General features: G+C 52.9%; 2 protein-coding genes across 2 annotated transcripts in view; both read right to left on the reverse strand.

The window, feature by feature from the left end:
• The window catches only part of LOC144952388 (phospholipid-transporting ATPase IF-like), a 130,739-nt gene extending 122,688 nt beyond the window's left edge, over positions 1–8,051 (reverse strand). Inside the window, 2 exon segments of the mRNA XM_078882780.1 lie at positions 328–719; positions 8,017–8,051. The gene's annotated coding sequence lies outside the window, so the exon portion shown is untranslated.
• A 6,347-nt stretch (positions 8,052–14,398) lies between these two features.
• LOC144952389 (uncharacterized) overlaps positions 14,399–18,524 on the reverse strand; it is a 33,287-nt gene continuing 29,161 nt past the window's right edge. The window contains exon 6 of the mRNA XM_078882781.1: positions 14,399–16,837. Coding sequence (XP_078738907.1) covers positions 16,352–16,837 — 486 coding nt within the window. The 3' untranslated portion in view covers positions 14,399–16,351. The remainder of the gene's footprint in view (positions 16,838–18,524) is intronic.

An 18,524-nucleotide genomic window follows, 5' to 3' on the forward strand; every position in this document is an offset into this window, starting at 1 on the left:
TGCTTCTTGACAATATGTACGTGAGTACAGTATATGTACTCAGATGCATTGCGGCTCTTGAAATACTGAATTTTGTACCGAATTGGAAAGAAATGGCTCTTCTTGTTATTTTGGTTGCCGACCCCTGGCACTAGGCTATACACTAAACTATATACGACTATACACTACACTATACACTACACTATACTACTATACACTGCTATACACTGCTGCAGTGAAGGCCGGTAACTGTGGGCACACGAGGGGATGGGTGGCCGGCACCACACACGCAACAGCAACAACAGCGGAGGCGACGTCACCGCGGCAATTGTGCCAGGCTAGGTGTACCTTGAGGCCACGTGAAGTGTTGAAGGCAGGAGGTCACGGGGCAGACGCGGGTGCCATGGGTTGACTGCCGTGCCAGGCTTGGTGCAGGTCATGGGACAGACCCAGCAGATGCCATGGGTTGACTGCTGTGCCAGGCCTGGTGCAGGAGGTCACGGGACAGACCCAGCAGGTGCCATGGGTTGACTGCTGTGCCAGGCTTGGTGCAGGAGGTCACCGAACAGACCCGGCAGGTGCCATGGGTTGACTGCTGTGCCAGGCTGGGTAGAGGTCACGGGACAGACCCAGCAGGTGCCATGGGTTGACTGCTGTGCCAGGTTTGGTGCAGGAAGTCACGGGACAGACCCAGCAGGTGCCATGGGTTGACCGATTGAGATGACTGGCAGATGCACCACCTGTACACAAAGACAAAGATCCCCCGGTATAGCCTCAACACGGTGTCCCGCCCGGCCGCCTTTGTCTCCCCCAATGCTGCCGGGCGACGCCGGAGAGGCTGGTGGGGAAAACGCGAAGCGGGGAGCAGCGAGAATCCGTGGCGTTTCGTTTTTCATTTCACCGGCGCGGTATCAACGACGCCACGCGGCGGATTGTCTGGGCGCGATCATCACGTGATCATCACGCGGAGCCCATGCCCGTGCAGTGGATGTCCGTTCAATTTTCGAAGCCCCCCTACCAACCTCTGACCCCCCAACCCCCACCTCCTCCCGACTGCGTGGCACCGCGGGATGTACGCTTGAGTCGAAACCGGCACCGCTGCCCGATTGAGTTTGACAATCCCTGGTCTGTGGTGCAGTGTTGAGTCTATGGTGCAGTGTTGAGTCTGTGGTGCAGTGTTGAGTCTATGGTGCAGTGTTGAGTCTATGGTGCAGTGTTGAGTCTATGGTGCAGTGTTGAGTCTATGGTGCAGTGTTAGTCTATGGTGCAGTGTTGAGTCTATGGATAGTGTTGAGTCTATGGTGCAATGTTGAGTCTATGGTGGAGTGTTGAGTCTATGGGGCAGTGTTGAGTCTATGGATAGTGTTGAGTCTATGGTGCAGTGTTGAGTCTATGGTGCAGTGTTAGTCTATGGTGCAGTGTTGAGTCTATGGGCAGTGTTGAGTCTATGGTGCAGTGTTGAGTCTATGGTGCAGTGTTGAGTCTATGGTGCAGTGTTGAGTCTATGGTGCAGTGTTGAGTCTATGGTGCAGTGTTGAGTCTGGTGCAGTGTTGAGTCTATGGTGCAGTGTTGAGTCTATGGGCAATGTTAGTCTACGGGCAGTGTTGAGTCTATGGATAGTGTTGAGTCTATGGGTAGTGTTGAGTCTATGGTGCAGTGTTAGTCTATGGGCAGTGTTGAGTCTATGGGGCAGTGTTGAGTCTATGGTGCAGTGTTGAGTCTATGGTGCAGTGTTGAGTCTATGGTGCAGTGTTGAGTCTATGGTGCAGTGTTAGTCTATGGTGCAGTCTTGAGTCTATGGGCAGTGTTGAGTCTATGGTGTAGTGTTGAGTCTATGGTGCAGTGTTGAGTCTATGGTGCAGTGTTGAGTCTATGGTGCAGTGTTGAGTCTGGTGCAGTGTTGAGTCTATGGTGCGGTGTTGAGTCTATGGGCAGTGTTGAGTCTATGGTGCAGTGTTGAGTCTATGGGCAATGTTAGTCTACGGGCAGTGTTGAGTCTATGGATAGTGTTGAGTCTATGGGTAGTGTTGAGTCTATGGTGCAGTGTTAGTCTATGGGCAGTGTTGAGTCTATGGGGCAGTGTTGAGTCTATGGTGCAGTGTTGAGTCTATGGTGCAGTGTTGAGTCTATGGTGCAGTGTTAGTCTATGGTGCAGTGTTGAGTCTATGGATAGTGTTGAGTCTATGGTGCAATGTTGAGTCTATGGTGGAGTGTTGAGTCTATGGGGCAGTGTTGAGTCTATGGATAGTGTTGAGTCTATGGTGCAGTGTTGAGTCTATGGTGGAGTGTTGAGTCTATGGGGCAGTGTTGAGTCTATGGTGCAGTGTTGAGTCTATGGTGGAGTGTTGAGTCTATGGGGCAGTGTTGAGTCTATGGTGCAATGTTGAGTCTATGGTGGAGTGTTGAGTCTATGGGGCAGTGTTGAGTCTATGGTGCAGTGTTGAGTCTATGGTGCAGTGTTGAGTCTATGGTGCAGTGTTGAGTCTATGGTGCAGTGTTGAGTCTATGGGGCAGTGTTGAGTCTATGGTGCAGTGTTGAGTCTATGGTGCAGTGTTGAGTCTATGGTGCAGTGTTGAGTCTATGGGGCAGTGTTGAGTCTATGGTGCAGTGTTGAGTCTATGGGGCAGTGTTGAGTCTATGGTGCAGTGTTGAGTCTATGGTGGAGTGTTGAGTCTATGGGGCAGTGTTGAGTCTATGGATAGTGTTGAGTCTATGGTGCAGTGTTGAGTCTATGGGGCAGTGTTAGTCTATGGTGCAGTGTTGAGTCTATGGATAGTGTTGAGTCTATGGTGCAATGTTGAGTCTATGGTGCAGTGTTGAGTCTATGGTGCAGTGTTGAGTCTATGGGGCAGTGTTGAGTCTATGGATAGTGTTGAGTCTATGGTGCAGTGTTGAGTCTATGGGGCAGTGTTAGTCTATGGTGCAGTGTTGAGTCTATGGATAGTGTTGAGTCTATGGTGCAATGTTGAGTCTATGGTGCAGTGTTGAGTCTATGGGGCAGTGTTGAGTCTATGGTGCAGTGTTGAGTCTATGGTGCAGTGTTGAGTCTATGGTGCAGTGTTAGTCTATGGTGCAGTGTTGAGTCTATGGTGCAGTGTTGAGTCTATGGGGCAGTGTTGAGTCTATGGTGCAGTGTTGAGTCTATGGGGCAGTGTTGAGTCTATGGTGCAGTGTTGAGTCTATGGTGCAGTGTTGAGTCTATGGTGCAGTGTTGAGTCTATGGTGCAGTGTTGAGTCTATGGTGCAGTGTTGAGTCTATGGTGCAGTGTTGAGTCTATGGTGCAGTGTTGAGTCTATGGTGCAGTGTTGAGTCTATGGTGCAGTGTTGAGTCTATGGGCAGTGTTAGTCTACGGGCAACGTTATCGTGACGCTGGCGTGGATTTGGCGAGCCGTGCGATGGTTCCGCTCCCCTGGAGCATCGCCCCGCGCAGTCCGGCCGCCCTTGGGGATCTGAAGGTCGCGCGGCTTGGAGATGGAGCCGGACACCCGCTAATCTCTCCTCTCTCGCGCGTTTCGCACCGCGACGCGGCGATTCAACTTTCCATTTCGTCTCGTCTCTCTCGCTCATCCGCGTCCGTTAATAAACACGCGAGCGATGGCGGAGCAAGGATTTTACGGTGGTGGTGGTGGGGTGGGGGGGGGCGACCCCTCCAGCAATGAAAAATGATAGAGTTAATTGGTTTTTATACCCTTTTATCTGGCAACAAAACTGACACCTTTTTTACGTGGAGTCATGTTTGCATAGACCACAATACCTGCAGTAGGAATGCAAACAAAAAACATAACTCTGATAATGTATGCACTTTTTTCGATTTAAAGCTTTCGTGACTGCAGGGATCCATCTTCTTGGTTCTTTCGGTAAAGTCACGTAGAAGGGAAGTAATAAAATAATAAAAATAAAACATAATAAAATAATTCTCACGACGTTTCGGCCACAACGCAAGCAGCCGTCCTCAGGTGAAACCAGGTCTGTCGAGGCGACAGCGTCTGAATGAAACAGCACACGTGCTTGGAGCATATATATAAGCTGGGTTGGAAGGGGGGGGAAAGGGCGCCTTGACAAAAGAATTTGCATATCAAGAGGAATTTAGCATATTTATGGTAAATGCAGGTATGTGATTAGTACTACTTATGCATGTGCATTATGCAGGATTAGCAGCATCCAAGGGAGGGGATATGGGAAATGCAGGTATGTGATTAGTGCTACTTTGCCCGTGCATTATGCAGGATTAGCAGCATCACAGGGAGGGGATAGGGGTAGCATTAATAAAGGGAAGAAGTGTTAATAGTATGTAGCTGCAGTAACTAAAACCACCACGTAAACAACTAAAGCATACTAAATATACTCTACAATAAGCTGAGTTACTAACAGTAAAAAATATAATATGCTTCCATCTAAACTTTATTGTCTTACATCACACGAGTCTACACCGTACTATATACTGCCATAGACAAACCCAACATTAAATTATTATAGCAATACAGTATATAATTTAATGTTGGGTTTGTCTATGGCAGTATATACTACGGTCACGTAGGTAAAAAAAATGCAATTAAAATTAATAAAAAATAAAATAATAATATAATAAAAAAAGATAAAAGAAAAAGATGCACTTTGTAAGGAATAAAAATCGTCAAAAAATCGTGGTGCTCGGATATTGTATGACGATGCCTTTATTTAACCCAGGAGAGAGTCAAACACGTGGTCTAGCCTAGGGGCACCCCTACCGGCAGCTGTCTCTGTGCATCAGCCTGTCAGTAGTAGGGGTGGTGATGGTTGCTGCTGTGTGAGTCTCGCCTAGGGGCACCCCCAGTGGCAGCTGTCTCTGTGCATCAGCCTGTCAGTAGTAGGGGTGGTGATGGTTGCTGCTGTGTGGGTCTAGCCTAGGGGCACCCCCAGGGGCAGCTGTCTCTGTGCATCAGTCTGTCAGTAGTAGGGGTGGTGGTGGTTGCTGCTGTGTGAGTCTCGCCTAGGGGCACCCCCAGTGGCAGCTGTCTCTGTGCATCAGCCTGTCAGTAGTAGGGGTGGTGGTGGTTGCTGCTGTGTGGGTCTAGCCTAGGGGCCCCCCACCGGCAGCTGTCTCTGTGCATCAGCCTGTCAGTAGTAGGGGTGGTGATGGTTGCTGCTGTGTGAGTCGAGACGAAGTAGAAACAGTCCGACATTTCGGGCAATTACCCTACTTCATGGCACGTGAATAGAGAGGCCGGTACACATTTGAGGCCGAGTCGACCTAGGGGAGGCCCGACACGAGTTCTGATATTCGTCACCGTGAGCTCGGAATCGCCGAGGCCACTGAAACAAAGGTCCCCCGTGTAGCCTCTAACAGGCTGTAGGGGCAAGTGCTGTTAGCGAGTAGCAGCACCTATGAAGGCTACCGGCACTGTGGCACACGAGGGGGTGGGTGGCCAGCCCCATGCCCGGCCGCCTTTGTCTTCCCAGCGCTGATGTTGCTTACACACCGGTTTTGAGGCTGAGTCGACCTAGGGGAGGCCCAGGACCGGTTAAGATAATCGCTGCTGTGAACGGCAATCGAACACGGATCGCGCGCTCACCGCTACGCATAGTCTCCAACACACAGTATAGACACACTGCACACACACACACTGCATAGACACACAGCACACACACACACACTGCACACACACTACACACACACACTGCACGCACACTGCACGCACACTGCACACACACTACACACACACACTACACACACACTACACACACACACTGCACACACACTACACACACACACTGCACGCACACTGCACACACACTACACACACACTACACACACACTACACACACACTACACACACACACTGCACACACACTACACACACACACTGCACGCACACTGCACACACACTACACACACACACAGCACGCACACTGCACACACACTACACACACACACTGCATAGACACACAGCACGCACACTACACACACACATACACTGCACACACACACACTGCACACACTACACACACACATACACTGCACATACACACACTGCACACACACAGCACACACACACTGCACGCACACTGCACACACACTACACACACACACAGCACACACACTACACACACACACAGCACACACACAACACACACACACTACACACACACACTGCACGCACACTGCACACACACAGCACACACACACATTGCACACACACTACACACACACACAGCACACACACTACACACACACATACACTGCACACACACACACACTGCACACACACTACACACACACACAGCACACACACTACACACACACATACACTGCACACACACACACTGCACACACACTACACACACACACTACACACACACTACACACACACACTGCACACACACTACACACACACACAGCACACACACTACACACACACATACACTGCACACACACACACTGCACACACACAGCACACACACACACTGCACGCACACTGCACGCACGCACACACAGCACACACGGCACACACTCTGCATACACACACAGCACACACACACACAGTACACACACACACTGCACACACACACACTGCACACACACAGCACACACACAGCACACACACACACACTGCACACACACACACTGCACACACTCTGCATACACACACAGCACACACACTACACACACACATACACTGCACACACACACACTGCACGCACACTGCACGCACGCACACACACACAGTACACACACAAACTGCACACACACACACACTGCATAGACACACTGCACACACAGAGCACACACACACACGGCACACACACGCACCACACACACACGCACCACACACACTGCACACACAGAGCACACACACACACGGCACACACACACGCACCACACACACACGCACCACACACTCTGCACACAGCACACACACACACTGCACACACACACACACACACTGCACGCACGCACACACAGCACACACACACTGCACACACACACTCTGCACACAGCACACACACACACTGCACACACACACTGCACGCACACTGCACGCACGCACACACAGCACACTGCACACACACACTACACACACTGCACACACAGAACCCACACAGTACACACACGCAGAGCACACACACACATCACACACACTGCACACACAGCACACACGCACACTGCTATACACACTGCACAACACGGCTACACTCACACAACCAACCAATACCCCGCTACAAACACACACACACATTCCAGACACACCCTACATATACCGTACACACACACTGCTACACACACACACAGCTATACACACACATACTGCTATACACACACACACCACACACACATCGACACACTCACACCGCTACACACGCAGACCACTACACACACAGTGACACACAAACCCGACACACACTGCTACACACACAGTGACACACACACAGTGACACACACAGTGACACACACCACTACACACACACACCACTACACAGTGACACACACACCACACACAGTGACACACACACAGACACACACCACACACACCACACACACACACAGTGACACACACACCGCTACATACACCGCTACACACACACACACGCACACAGTGACACACACAGTGACACACACCACTACACACACACACACACACCACTACACAGTGACACACACACCACACACAGTGACACACACACAGACACACACCACACACACACACACAGTGACACACACACCGCTACATACACCGCTACACACACACACACGCACACAGTGACACACACAGTGACACACACCACTACACACACACACCACTACACAGTGACACACACACCACACACACCACACACCGCTACACACACACAGTGGCACACACACCGCTACATACACCGCTACACACGCACACAGTGACACACACAGTGACACACACCACTACACACACACACACCACTACACAGTGACACACACACCACACACAGTGACACACAGACACACACCACACACACCACACACCGCTACACACACACAGTGGCACACACACACACAGTGACACACACACATCGCTCACCTCTCGCCGGCATCCACCTGATCTATGGTACCAGCCCCTCCCCTCGCCCCCCCCCCCGCTAGCCCCACCCCCTACAAGGATAGCTCCACCCACTCCATCACAAGCCCCGCCTTCAACACAATCAGAGCCCCGCCCCTACAAATAGACTCCACCCCCTTTCCCTCAAGCCCCGCCCAGTTTGTTGCAGACTCCACCCCTTCCCCTCAAGCCCGCCCAGGTTGTTGCAGACTCCGCCCCTTCCCCTCAAGCCCCGCCCAGTTTGTTGCAGACTCCGCTCCTTTCCCTCAAGCCCCGCCCAGTTTGTTGCAGACTCCACCTCCATCCCCTCAAGCCCCGCCCAGTTTGTTGTTGCAGACTCCGCCCCTTCCCCTCAAGCCCCGCCCAGTTTGTTGCAGACTCCACCCCTTCTCCTCAAGCCCCGCCCCCCTCCTCAGCGTGACCCGCCTCTCCCGATATGCGCGGGAAATCCTTCCAACGACTTCCGGCGGTAGCGGAAGTCGATGGGCGTGGCTTTCTCATTCATACATATTTTTTTTTTGCGTGACTAAAAATGTTACGTTATTTTTCACCGCCACCATCTCCAGCTACAATAGCCGCAAGCGATCTTTGTTTTTTGTAAAACGACGTTTAAAAGTAGTCTAATTTTGTTTTGTTTAATGCGTTCGAAATTTAAACGGGCTGCCATCTTCGTAAGGGATAAACTTGCGGTGCGTCACGTCCGGTCTCTCTTGCGCGATGACGTAATTTCCCGAGGGCTGGCGGCCTGCGTGCGTCCCCGACTTACGAACGTACGCCGTTCGTAAGTCGAAGTGTTCGTAAGTCGGAACACCGGTGGCTTTCATTCAACAACAAAAAGTGAGGCATTGTTTAACTCGGAAATAATCAATCTTGTACCTTTGCAATACTGTGATAAAAAAAAAAAGCTGTGTATTAAATCAAACGTAATATACATTTACGTGAAAATTCAACAATCCGTGTTATTTCCACTTAACTTGAGACCGGGTGCCGGGTGGATTGAGTCCACACAATTGCACAGACACACACAGACACACGTACAGACACACACACACAAACAAAGACAAAGATCCCCCGTATAGCCTTCACAGACTGATGGGGCAAGGGCTGTTAGCGAGCACCTATGAAGGCCGGCACGGCACACGAGGGGGTGGTTGGCCAGCACCACGCCCGGCCGCCTTTGTCTCCCCAGTGGCGATGTTTACTGCACACAGTACCAAGGTACTCATTTGAGGCTGAGTTGACACGCACACGCCAATACTAATGCCCGCCATTCGCCACAAAGTGACGGTGACGTCACAGACACATCAGGTGCCACGGGTTGACGGACTGAGATGGCTGGCAGATGCCACCAGCTGTAACCCTCCTACTGTGCCAGGCTAGGTGCAGGAGGAGGTCACGGGACAGACACAGCATGTGCCATGGGCTGACTGACTGAGATGACCGGTAGATGCACCACCAGCTGTAACCCCCTACTGTGCCAGGCTAGGTGCAGGAGAAGGTCACGGGACAGACCCAGCAGGTGCCACGGGTTGACTGACTGAGATGACCGGTAGATGCACCACCAGCTGTAACCCCCTACTGTGCCAGGCTAGGTGCAGGAGAAGGTCACGGGACAGACCCAGCAGGTGCCACGGGTTGACTGACTGAGATGACCGGTAGATGCACCACCAGCTGTAACCCCCTACTGTGCCAGGCTAGGTGCAGGAGGAGGTCACGGGACAGACCCAGCAGGTGCCACGGGTTGACTGACTGAGATGACCGGTAGATGCACCACCAGCTGTACCCCCTACTGTGCCAGGCTAGGTGCAGGAGGAGGTCACGGGACAGACCCAGCAGGTGCCACGGGTTGACTGACTGAGATGACCGGTAGATGCACCACCAGCTGTAACCCTCTACTGTGCCAGGCTAGGTGCAGGAGGAGGTCACGGGACAGACACAGCAGGTGTCGTGGGTTGGCTGACTGAGATGACCGGTAGATGCACCACCAGCTGTAACCCCCCTACTGTGCCAGGCTAGGTGCACGCGGAGGTCACGGGACAGACCCAGCAGGTACCGTGAGTTGGCTGACTGAGATGACCTGTAGATGCACCACCAGCTCTACCCCCCTACTGTGCCAGGCTAGGTGTAGGAGGAGGTCACGGGACAGACACAGCAGGTGCCACGGGTTGGCTGACTGAGATGACCTGTAGATGCACCACCAGCTGTAACCCCCCTACTGTGCCAGGCTAGGTCCACGAGGAGGTCACGGGACAGACACAGCAGGTGCCATGGGATGGCAGACTGAGATGACCGGTAGATGCACCACCAACTGTAACCCCCCTACTGTGCCAGGCTAGGTGCACGCGGAGGTCACGGGACAGACCCAGCAGGTGCCGTGGGTTGGCTGACTGAGATGACCGGTAGATGCACCACCAGCTGTACCCCCTACTGTGCCAGGCTAGGTGCAGGAGGAGGTCACGGGACAGACCCAGCAGGTGCCACGGGTTGGCTGACTGAGATGACCGGTAGATGCGCCACCAGCTGTATCCCCCTACTGTGCCAACTCGCTGTGCTTTAGGCACCCGGCGCTCCGCTCGTTGTTGTGAGCATCGCTCCTCTGCCCTCCATTGTTGCTGGAGGGCGACCGCCTCCAACTGCCCAGTAGCCTCAATGTGCACCTAGCCTGGCACTGCCCAGTAGCAGCGTCATTCACGAGCCTCCTCCTCCTCCATAGAGGCCGATCTTGACACAGCTGGTACCGGTCATCGGAAAGTCCACTCAGCTCCACATCCTCCTGTACCACATCGCTCCATCTCTTCTCCAGCCCGTGTCGTGCCCATATAGCCCCCTCTATCCGGCCAAACGGAAGCAGCTTGTGCCATGGGAGGGAAAAAACCCGATTTTTCCAGCGGCAGGCATCGGGTTTTTTCTTTAATACAATTAAACCCGATTTCTGGGAATTAAAACCTGGTTTAATGAATACGAAACTCTGATCCAAGGCTTAGGCTGTTTCCTCGTCGGTGCTGCTATCGTACTCGGTTGGGCCGTCGGGCACAGGGTAGTCGTAGAATGCGGCGGGCAGGTTGGTCTTGATGAACACGAGGAGCTTCTCCTCCACAATCGTGGGCGCCAGTGAGTTCCTTAGCTTGGAATGGATGAAGCCCCATCGTTGAGAAGTTGGCGAAGTGCGGTTCTGCAATTAGAACCAATTAAACCGGATTTCTCCCAATTGCAAGATGATCGGGTTTAATATAAAAAGACAATAAAACCCGATTGTAAAAAAACCCGACTGTGCCACCCTCGGCTTGTGCACACAAACAAAGATCCCCCGTGTAGCCTGTAACAGACTGTTGGGGCGAGTGCTGTTAGCGAGCACCTATGGAGGCCGACACAGCACGCAAGGGGGTGGGTGGCCAACACCACGCCAGGCCGCCTTTGTCTCCCCAGTGGCAATGTTTACACACCGCACTAGGGGAAGCCCAGGACCGGTTCAGATAATCTTCACTGGTGGTATTGGCCGCGAGCGGGAATCGAACTCGGGTCGCTGGGTTTTCGTAGCGCTAACCGATACCACCACCGCTCCCCCCACACACAGACAAAGATCCCCCATATAGCCTTCACAGACTGTAGGGGCAAGTGCTGTTAGCGAGCACCTATAAAGGCCGGCACGGCACGCAAGGGGGTGGGTGGCCAACACCACGCCCGGCCGCCTTTGATTCCCCAGCGGCGATGTTTACACATCGCACCAGGTACTCATTTGAGGCTGAGTCGAGCTAGGGGAGGCCCAGGACCGGTTCAGATAATCGTCACTGGTGGTGTTTGCCGTTAGCGAGAATCGAACGCGGGTTGCCAGGTTCGTAATGCAGCGCGCTAACCGGTATCACCACCGCTCCCCATACACAGACACACATTGACACACACACAAACACACTTGTAAACACTGCCATCAGGGATGCTGGGGGTGAATCACTCCGTTGAACAAAATAGTTTCGCGGTTCGATTCACAAGCGCAGGTTTGCACGTCGGACTTTTTAAAAAATAAAAAAGTAATGGAGACCTACAAGGCATATGTCGGCATGCCTGTTGGGGATCAAGACAAACTCTGGGCACCTCATTTCACCTACGAGCAATGCAAAAAAACTCTGGAAGGTAGGATGGACAATTGTTGCTCGGAATTTTATGTTATGAAATCTGTCAAAATAAAAAAAATTGGAAAAGTTTCTAATTTTCAAATGTTTTACAATTTGCAATGTTATTGAAAAAACACATCATATATGAAAACTGTTTGCGAGAACTTCTTCCACATTAGTCATGGGTGAAATAAATATATTTTTGTAGGATGGTACAGAGAGGAAAAGAGAGCCATGAAGTTCGCTAGCCCTAGAATTTGGCGGGAACCCACTGACCACTCAAGCAACTGCTACTTCTGCATGGTGGACCCTTTCACCGTTGGCAGTTGGCAGTTGGCCGTTGGCCGTTGGTTCACCGTTGGACGTTGGCCGTTGGCAGTTGGCCGTTGGTTCACCGTTGGATGTTGGCAGTTGACAGTTGGCAGTTGGCCGATGGTTCGCCGTTGGACGTTGGCCATTGGCAGTTGACAGTTGGCCGTTGGTTCACCGTTGGCCGTTGGCAGTTGGTTTGCCGTTGGACATTGGCCGTTGGCAGTTGAGAGTTGGTTCGCCGTTGGCCATTGGCAGTTGGCAGTTGGCCGTTGGTTCACCGTTGGACGTTGGCCATTGGCAGTTGGCCGTTGGTTCACCGTTGGACGTTGGCAGTTGGCAGTTGGCCGTTGGTTCACCGTTGGCAGTTGACAGTTGGCAGTTGGCCGTTGGTTCACCGTTGACCGTTGGCAGTTGGCAGTTGGCCGTTGATTCACCGTTGGACGTTGGCCGTTGGCAGTTGGCCGTTGGTTGACCGTTGGACGTTGGCAGTTGGTTTGCCGTTGGACGTTGGCCGTTGGCAGTTGACATTTGGCAGTTGGCCGTTGGTTCACCGTTGGCAGTTGACAGTTGGCAGTTGGCAGTTGGCCGTTGGTTCACCGTTGGCCGTTGGCAGTTGACAGTTGGCAGTTGGCCGTTGGTTCACCGTTTGACGTTGGCAGTTGGCAGTTGGCCGTTGGTTCACCGTTGGACGTTGGCCATTGGCAGTTGGCCGTTGGTTCACAGTTGGACGTTGGCAGTTGACAGTTGGCAGTTGGCCGTTGGTTCGCCGTTGGACGTTGGCAGTTGGCAGTTGACAGTTGGCAGTTGGACGTTGGCCGTTGCCGACACTCTGACTCCACCGGAGCGCGGCGAACGAGGAATCGCCGCGTGTTCATTGGCTTGCCGGTCAGAGCACTGCCGGATGAAGCTAGTGCGGGGCCTGTTGCACGTGTTGTTACAAAGGGGCTCTAAATGAACAAATAACATGAATATTGAACAAAAAAATGAACTTGCACAGTAAAGTGATTGTATTTTTTTATTTGCTGCATAGCCGGATAATACGACAGATCGCTAACCTTAAACACCCAGTCATTCATAAACATTGAAGGCGGTATAGTACTATAGTAATAGAGAAAGTGCCGGATTAAGCTAGTGCAGGACCCATAGCATATGTTGTTATAAAGGGGCCCTAAAATTTTTTTTAAAAAACACGTAAATATGAAAACACACATTTTTAACTTGCATAGTAAAGTAATTGTATTTTTTTCATTGGCTATACAGCTAGATAATATGACGAATCGCTAACCTTAAACACCCAGTCGTTCATAAAAGTTGAAGGCAGTATAGTACTATAGTAATAGAGCAAGTGCCGGATGAAGCTAGTACGGGGCCTGTAGCATATGTTGAAGGTGAGTGTGAAGGTGAGTGTGAGAGGGTGAGCGTGAGTGAAGGTGAGTGTGAAGGTGAGCGTGAGAGGGTGAGTGTGAGTAAAGGTGCCTGAAGGTGAGTGTGAAGGTGAGTGTGAGTGTGAAGGTGAGTGTGAAGGTAAGTGTGAAGGTGAGTGTGAGTGAAGGTGAGTGTGAAGGTGAGTGTGAAGGTGAGTGTGAAGGTGAGCGTGAGAGGGTGAGCGTGAGTTAAGGTGCCTGAAGGTGAGTGTGTGAGTGTGAAGGTGAGTGTGAGGGTGAAGGTGAGTGAAGGTGAGTGTGAAGGTGAGTGTGAAGGTGAGCGTGAGAGGGTGAGCGTGAGTTAAGGTGCCTGAAGGTGAGTGTGTGAGTGTGAAGGTGAGTGTGAAGGTGAGTGAAGGTGAGTGAAGGTGAGTGTTAGAGGGTGAGCGTGAGTGAAGGTGAGTGTGAGTGTGAAGGTGAGTGTGAAGGTGAGTGTGAAGGTGAGGGTGAGTGCTGCTACTCTCCAACAGGTACTTGCCCCCCAACAGTCTTATCACAGGCAAACACGGGGGGGGGGGGGAGTAACCAAGTGGAAGAGACACACGCACAGCGATAGAGAGAGAGAGGAGAGATATCACGCAGACTCCGTCATGTACGACAGCAGGCATCGCCAGCCAGGGCCACCGGATTGAACTCCCATGAGTCTCCCCCCCGTTCGTTTGATAATTATCGAGACGGGAGACCCCCCCCCCCCCCAAATGGCAGGGCCCGGGGCAGTCACCCCGATTCGCCGTTACCCCGAGAGGAGAGATATCACGCAGACTCCGTCATGTACGACAGCAGGCATCGCCAGCCAGGGCCACCGGATTGAACCCCCATGAGTCTCCCCCCCATTCGTTCGATAATTGTCGAGACGGGGGACCCCCCTTCTCCCAAAACCCCCAAAGCGTGGGGCCCGGGGCAGTCACCCCAAGGGGTGCCCGGTGGGGTGTGGGTGGTAACGGTGAATCGGGATCAGGAACTAAGGGGAGGTGAGAACGACGACCGTGCTTCTTAAGATTTGTTTTAATTTTAATTCTTATTTGATATATATATACGTATATTGTCTAAATCGATAACATGCACGTCAAGGTAACGATAAACCGGAGGACGCGGAGTTACTCCGCTTGTACAGGAATGGTATCGGTGGGGCGGCCGTTGGGGGAGGGCGATCGGCACCGTAAGGGGAACTCCGACGGCTACCCGCCTCCCCGGCAGTGCCGATAGTGGTGGTGGTGACGGCGGTGGTGGTGGTGGTGCTGGCGATCATGGTGGTGGTAGCAGTGGTTGCGGTGGTCGCGATGGTGGCGGTGGCGGTGCTGGTGGTGGCGCTGATGGTGGCGGTGGCGATGATGGAGGTGGTGGCGGCATTGGTGACGGTGACATTGGAGCTGATGGCGGCGGTGGTGGTGGTGGCGTTGATGGTGGTGGTTGGCGGTGTTGGTGGTGGTGGCGGTGGCGTTGATAGTGGTGGTGGCGGCAGTGTTGGTGGTGGCATTGATGGTGGAGGTGGCGATGATGGAGGTGGTGGCGGCAGTGGTTGTGGTGGCATTGATGGTGGAGGTGGCGATGATGGTGGTGGTGGCGGCAGTGGTGGTGGTGGCGTTGATGGTGGTGGTGGCGGCAGTGGTGGTGGTGGCGTTGATGGTGGTGGTTGGCGGTGTTGGTGGTGGTGGCGGTGGCGTTGATAGTGGTGGTGGCGGCAGTGGTGGTGGTGGCATTGATGGTGGAGGTGGCGATGATGGAGGTGGTGGCGGCAGTGGTGGTGGTGGCATTAATGGTGGAGGTGGCGATGATGGTGGTGGTGGCGGCAGTGGTGGTGGTGGCGTTGATGGTGGTGGTGGCGGCAGTGGTGGTGGTGGCGTTGATGGTGGTGGTTGGCGGTGTTGGTGGTGGTGGCGGTGGCGTTGATGGTGGTGGTGGCTGCAGTGGTGGTGGTGGCGTTGATGGTGGTGGTGGCGGCAGTGGTGGTGGTGGCGTTGATGGTGGTGGTTGGCGGTGTTGGTGGTGGTGGCGGTGGCGTTGATGGTGGTGGTGGCTGCAGTGGTGGTGGTGGCGTTGATGGTGGTGGTGGCGGCAGTGGTGGTGGTGGCGTTGATGGTGGTGGTTGGCGGTGTTGGTGGTGGTGGCGGTGGCGTTGATGGTGGTGGTGGCTGCAGTGGTGGTGGTGGCATTGATGGTGGTGGTTGGCGGTGTTGGTGGTGGTGGCGGCAGTGGTGGCGGTGGCGTTGATGGTGGTGGTTGGCGGTGTTGGTGGTGGTGGCGGTGGCGTTGATGGTGGTGGTGGCTGCAGTGGTGGTGGTGGCATTGATGGTGGCGGTGGCAATGAAGGAGGTGGTGGCGGCAGTGGTGGCGGTGGCGATGAAGGAGGTGGTGGCTGCAGTGGTGGTGGTGGCGTTGATGGTGGCGGTGGCGATGAAGGAGGTGGTGGCGGCAGTGGTGTTGGTGGCGTTGATGGTGGCTGCGGTGCTGATAGCGGTCGCGGCGGTGCCGCTATTTCTTCAGGAGGTCGAGGTCGGAGAATCCGCCGCCATCGCCGTCACCCCCCAACTCTTTCGGCGCGGGTGGCTTCTCACCGGGGCCCACGGTGGCCTTCATGGGAGCCTTCACCGGGGGCTTCACGGGGGGGGGGGCCTTCACCGGTGCGCCCCCCGCCCCAAGGAGGCCCTCTCCGTCGTGCAAACGCGGCTTCTTGCCGTGACCGCCGTGGCCGTGGTGGTGGTGGTGGCGGCCGTGGTGAGGTTGTTTGCCGGCGTGCGGGTGGTGGTGGTGGTGGGGGTGTTGGTGGTGGTGGTTGTTGTGAGAGGGCTCGTGCGAAGGCTTCCCGACAGGACGATCCTCCGTCGGGCCGTCCACGTTCATGGGCCACTGGCCCTCCAGGGACGCGGGCCGCAGGCACGGGGGGCGAGCGGTGGCCGTGGGCACCGCAGGGGAGTCACCGGGGATGTCAACGGGGACGTCCGTGGGGTCAGGTGGGCCCTACGCACACACACACACACGATGCACAAAGACATAGATTCCTCAGTGAAGCCTGTAACAGACTTTTCGATTTAAAGCTTTCGTGACTGCAGGGATTCATCTTCTTGGTTCTTTCGGTAAAGTCACGTGGAAGGGAAATAATAAAATAATAAAACATAATAAAATACAAAAATGAAACATGATAAAATACAATTCTCAAACATAATAAAATACAATTGTGAGAATTGTATTTTATTTCGATCTAAAGCTTTCGTGACTGCAGGGATTCAACTTCTTGGTTTTTTCGGTAAAGTCACGTAGAATGGAAATAATAAAATAATAAAAATAAAACATAATGATATACAAATCTCACGACGTTTTGGCCACAACGCAAGCAGCCGTCCTCAGGTGGAGAGCAGGTCTGTCGAGTAGTTACAGTAAAACATAATAAAATAATAGAATTATTTTATTATGTTTTACTGTAACAGACGGTTGGGGCAAGTGCTGTTGGCGAGCTGCAAATATGAAGGCGGATCACGTGGGTGGGTGTGGGTGGCCAGCACGATGCACACTGACGACGATTCCTCCCTCCACGTGGTCTTTGTGTGGATGTGTGTCCGTCAAACTTCTTTCGCAAAGTATGTCCCCAACGGTGCTAATCGGATGTGCGGAGTATTGAGTCTATGGTGTAATGTTGAGTCTATGGTGCAGTGGTGAGTCTATGGTGCAGTGTTGAGTCTTTGGTGCAGTGGTGAGTCTATGGTGCAGTGTTGAGTCTATGGTGCAGTGGTGAGTCTTTGGTGCAGTGTTGAGTCTATGGTGCAGTGTTGAGTCTATGGGTAGTGTTGAGTCTATGGTGCAGTGTTGAGTCTATGGTGCAGTGTTGAGTCTATGGTGCAGTGGTGAGTCTATGGTGCAGTGTTGAGTCTATGGTGCAGTGTTGAGTCTATGGGTAGTGTTGAGTCTATGGTGCAGTGTTGAGTCTATGGTGCAGTGCTTGGTCTATGGTGCAGTGTTGAGTCTATGGTGCAGTGTTGAGTCTATGGTGCAGTGTTGAGTCTATGGTGCAGGGTTGAGTCTATGGGTAGTGTTGAGTTTATGGTGCAGTGTTGAGTCTATGGGTAGTGTTGAGTCTATGTTGCAGTGTTGAGTCTATGGTGCAGTGGTGAGTCTATGGGTAGTGTTGAGTCTATGGTGCGGTGCTGAGTCTATGGTGCAGTGTTGAGTCTATGTTGCAGTGTTGAGTCTATGGTGCAGTGTTGAGTCTATGGGTAGTGTTAAGTCTATGGTGCAGTGCTGAGTCTATGGGGCAGTGTTGAGTCTAGGGTGCAGTGTTGAGTCTATCGGTAGTGTTGAGTCTATGGTGCAGTGTTGAGTCTATGGTGCGGTGTTGAGTCTATGGTGCAGTGTTGAGCCTACAGGCAGTGTTGAGTCTATGGTGCAGTGCTGAGTCTATGGTGCAGGGTTGAGTCTATGGTGCAGTGTTGAGTCTATGGTGCAGTGTTGAGTCTATGGGTAGTGTTAAGTCTATGGTGCAGTGTTGAGTCTATGGTGCAGTGTTGAGTCTATGGTGCAGTGTTGAGTCTATGGTGCAGTGTTGAGTCTATGGTGCAGTATTGAGTCTATGGTGCAGTGTTGATTCTTTGGGTAGTGTTGAGTCTATGGTGCAGTGTCGAGTCTATGGGTAGTGTTAAGTCTATGGTGCAGT

Source organism: Lampetra fluviatilis, chromosome 67, assembly GCF_964198595.1.
Source record: "Lampetra fluviatilis chromosome 67, kcLamFluv1.1, whole genome shotgun sequence".
NCBI lineage: Eukaryota > Metazoa > Chordata > Hyperoartia > Petromyzontiformes > Petromyzontidae > Lampetra > Lampetra fluviatilis.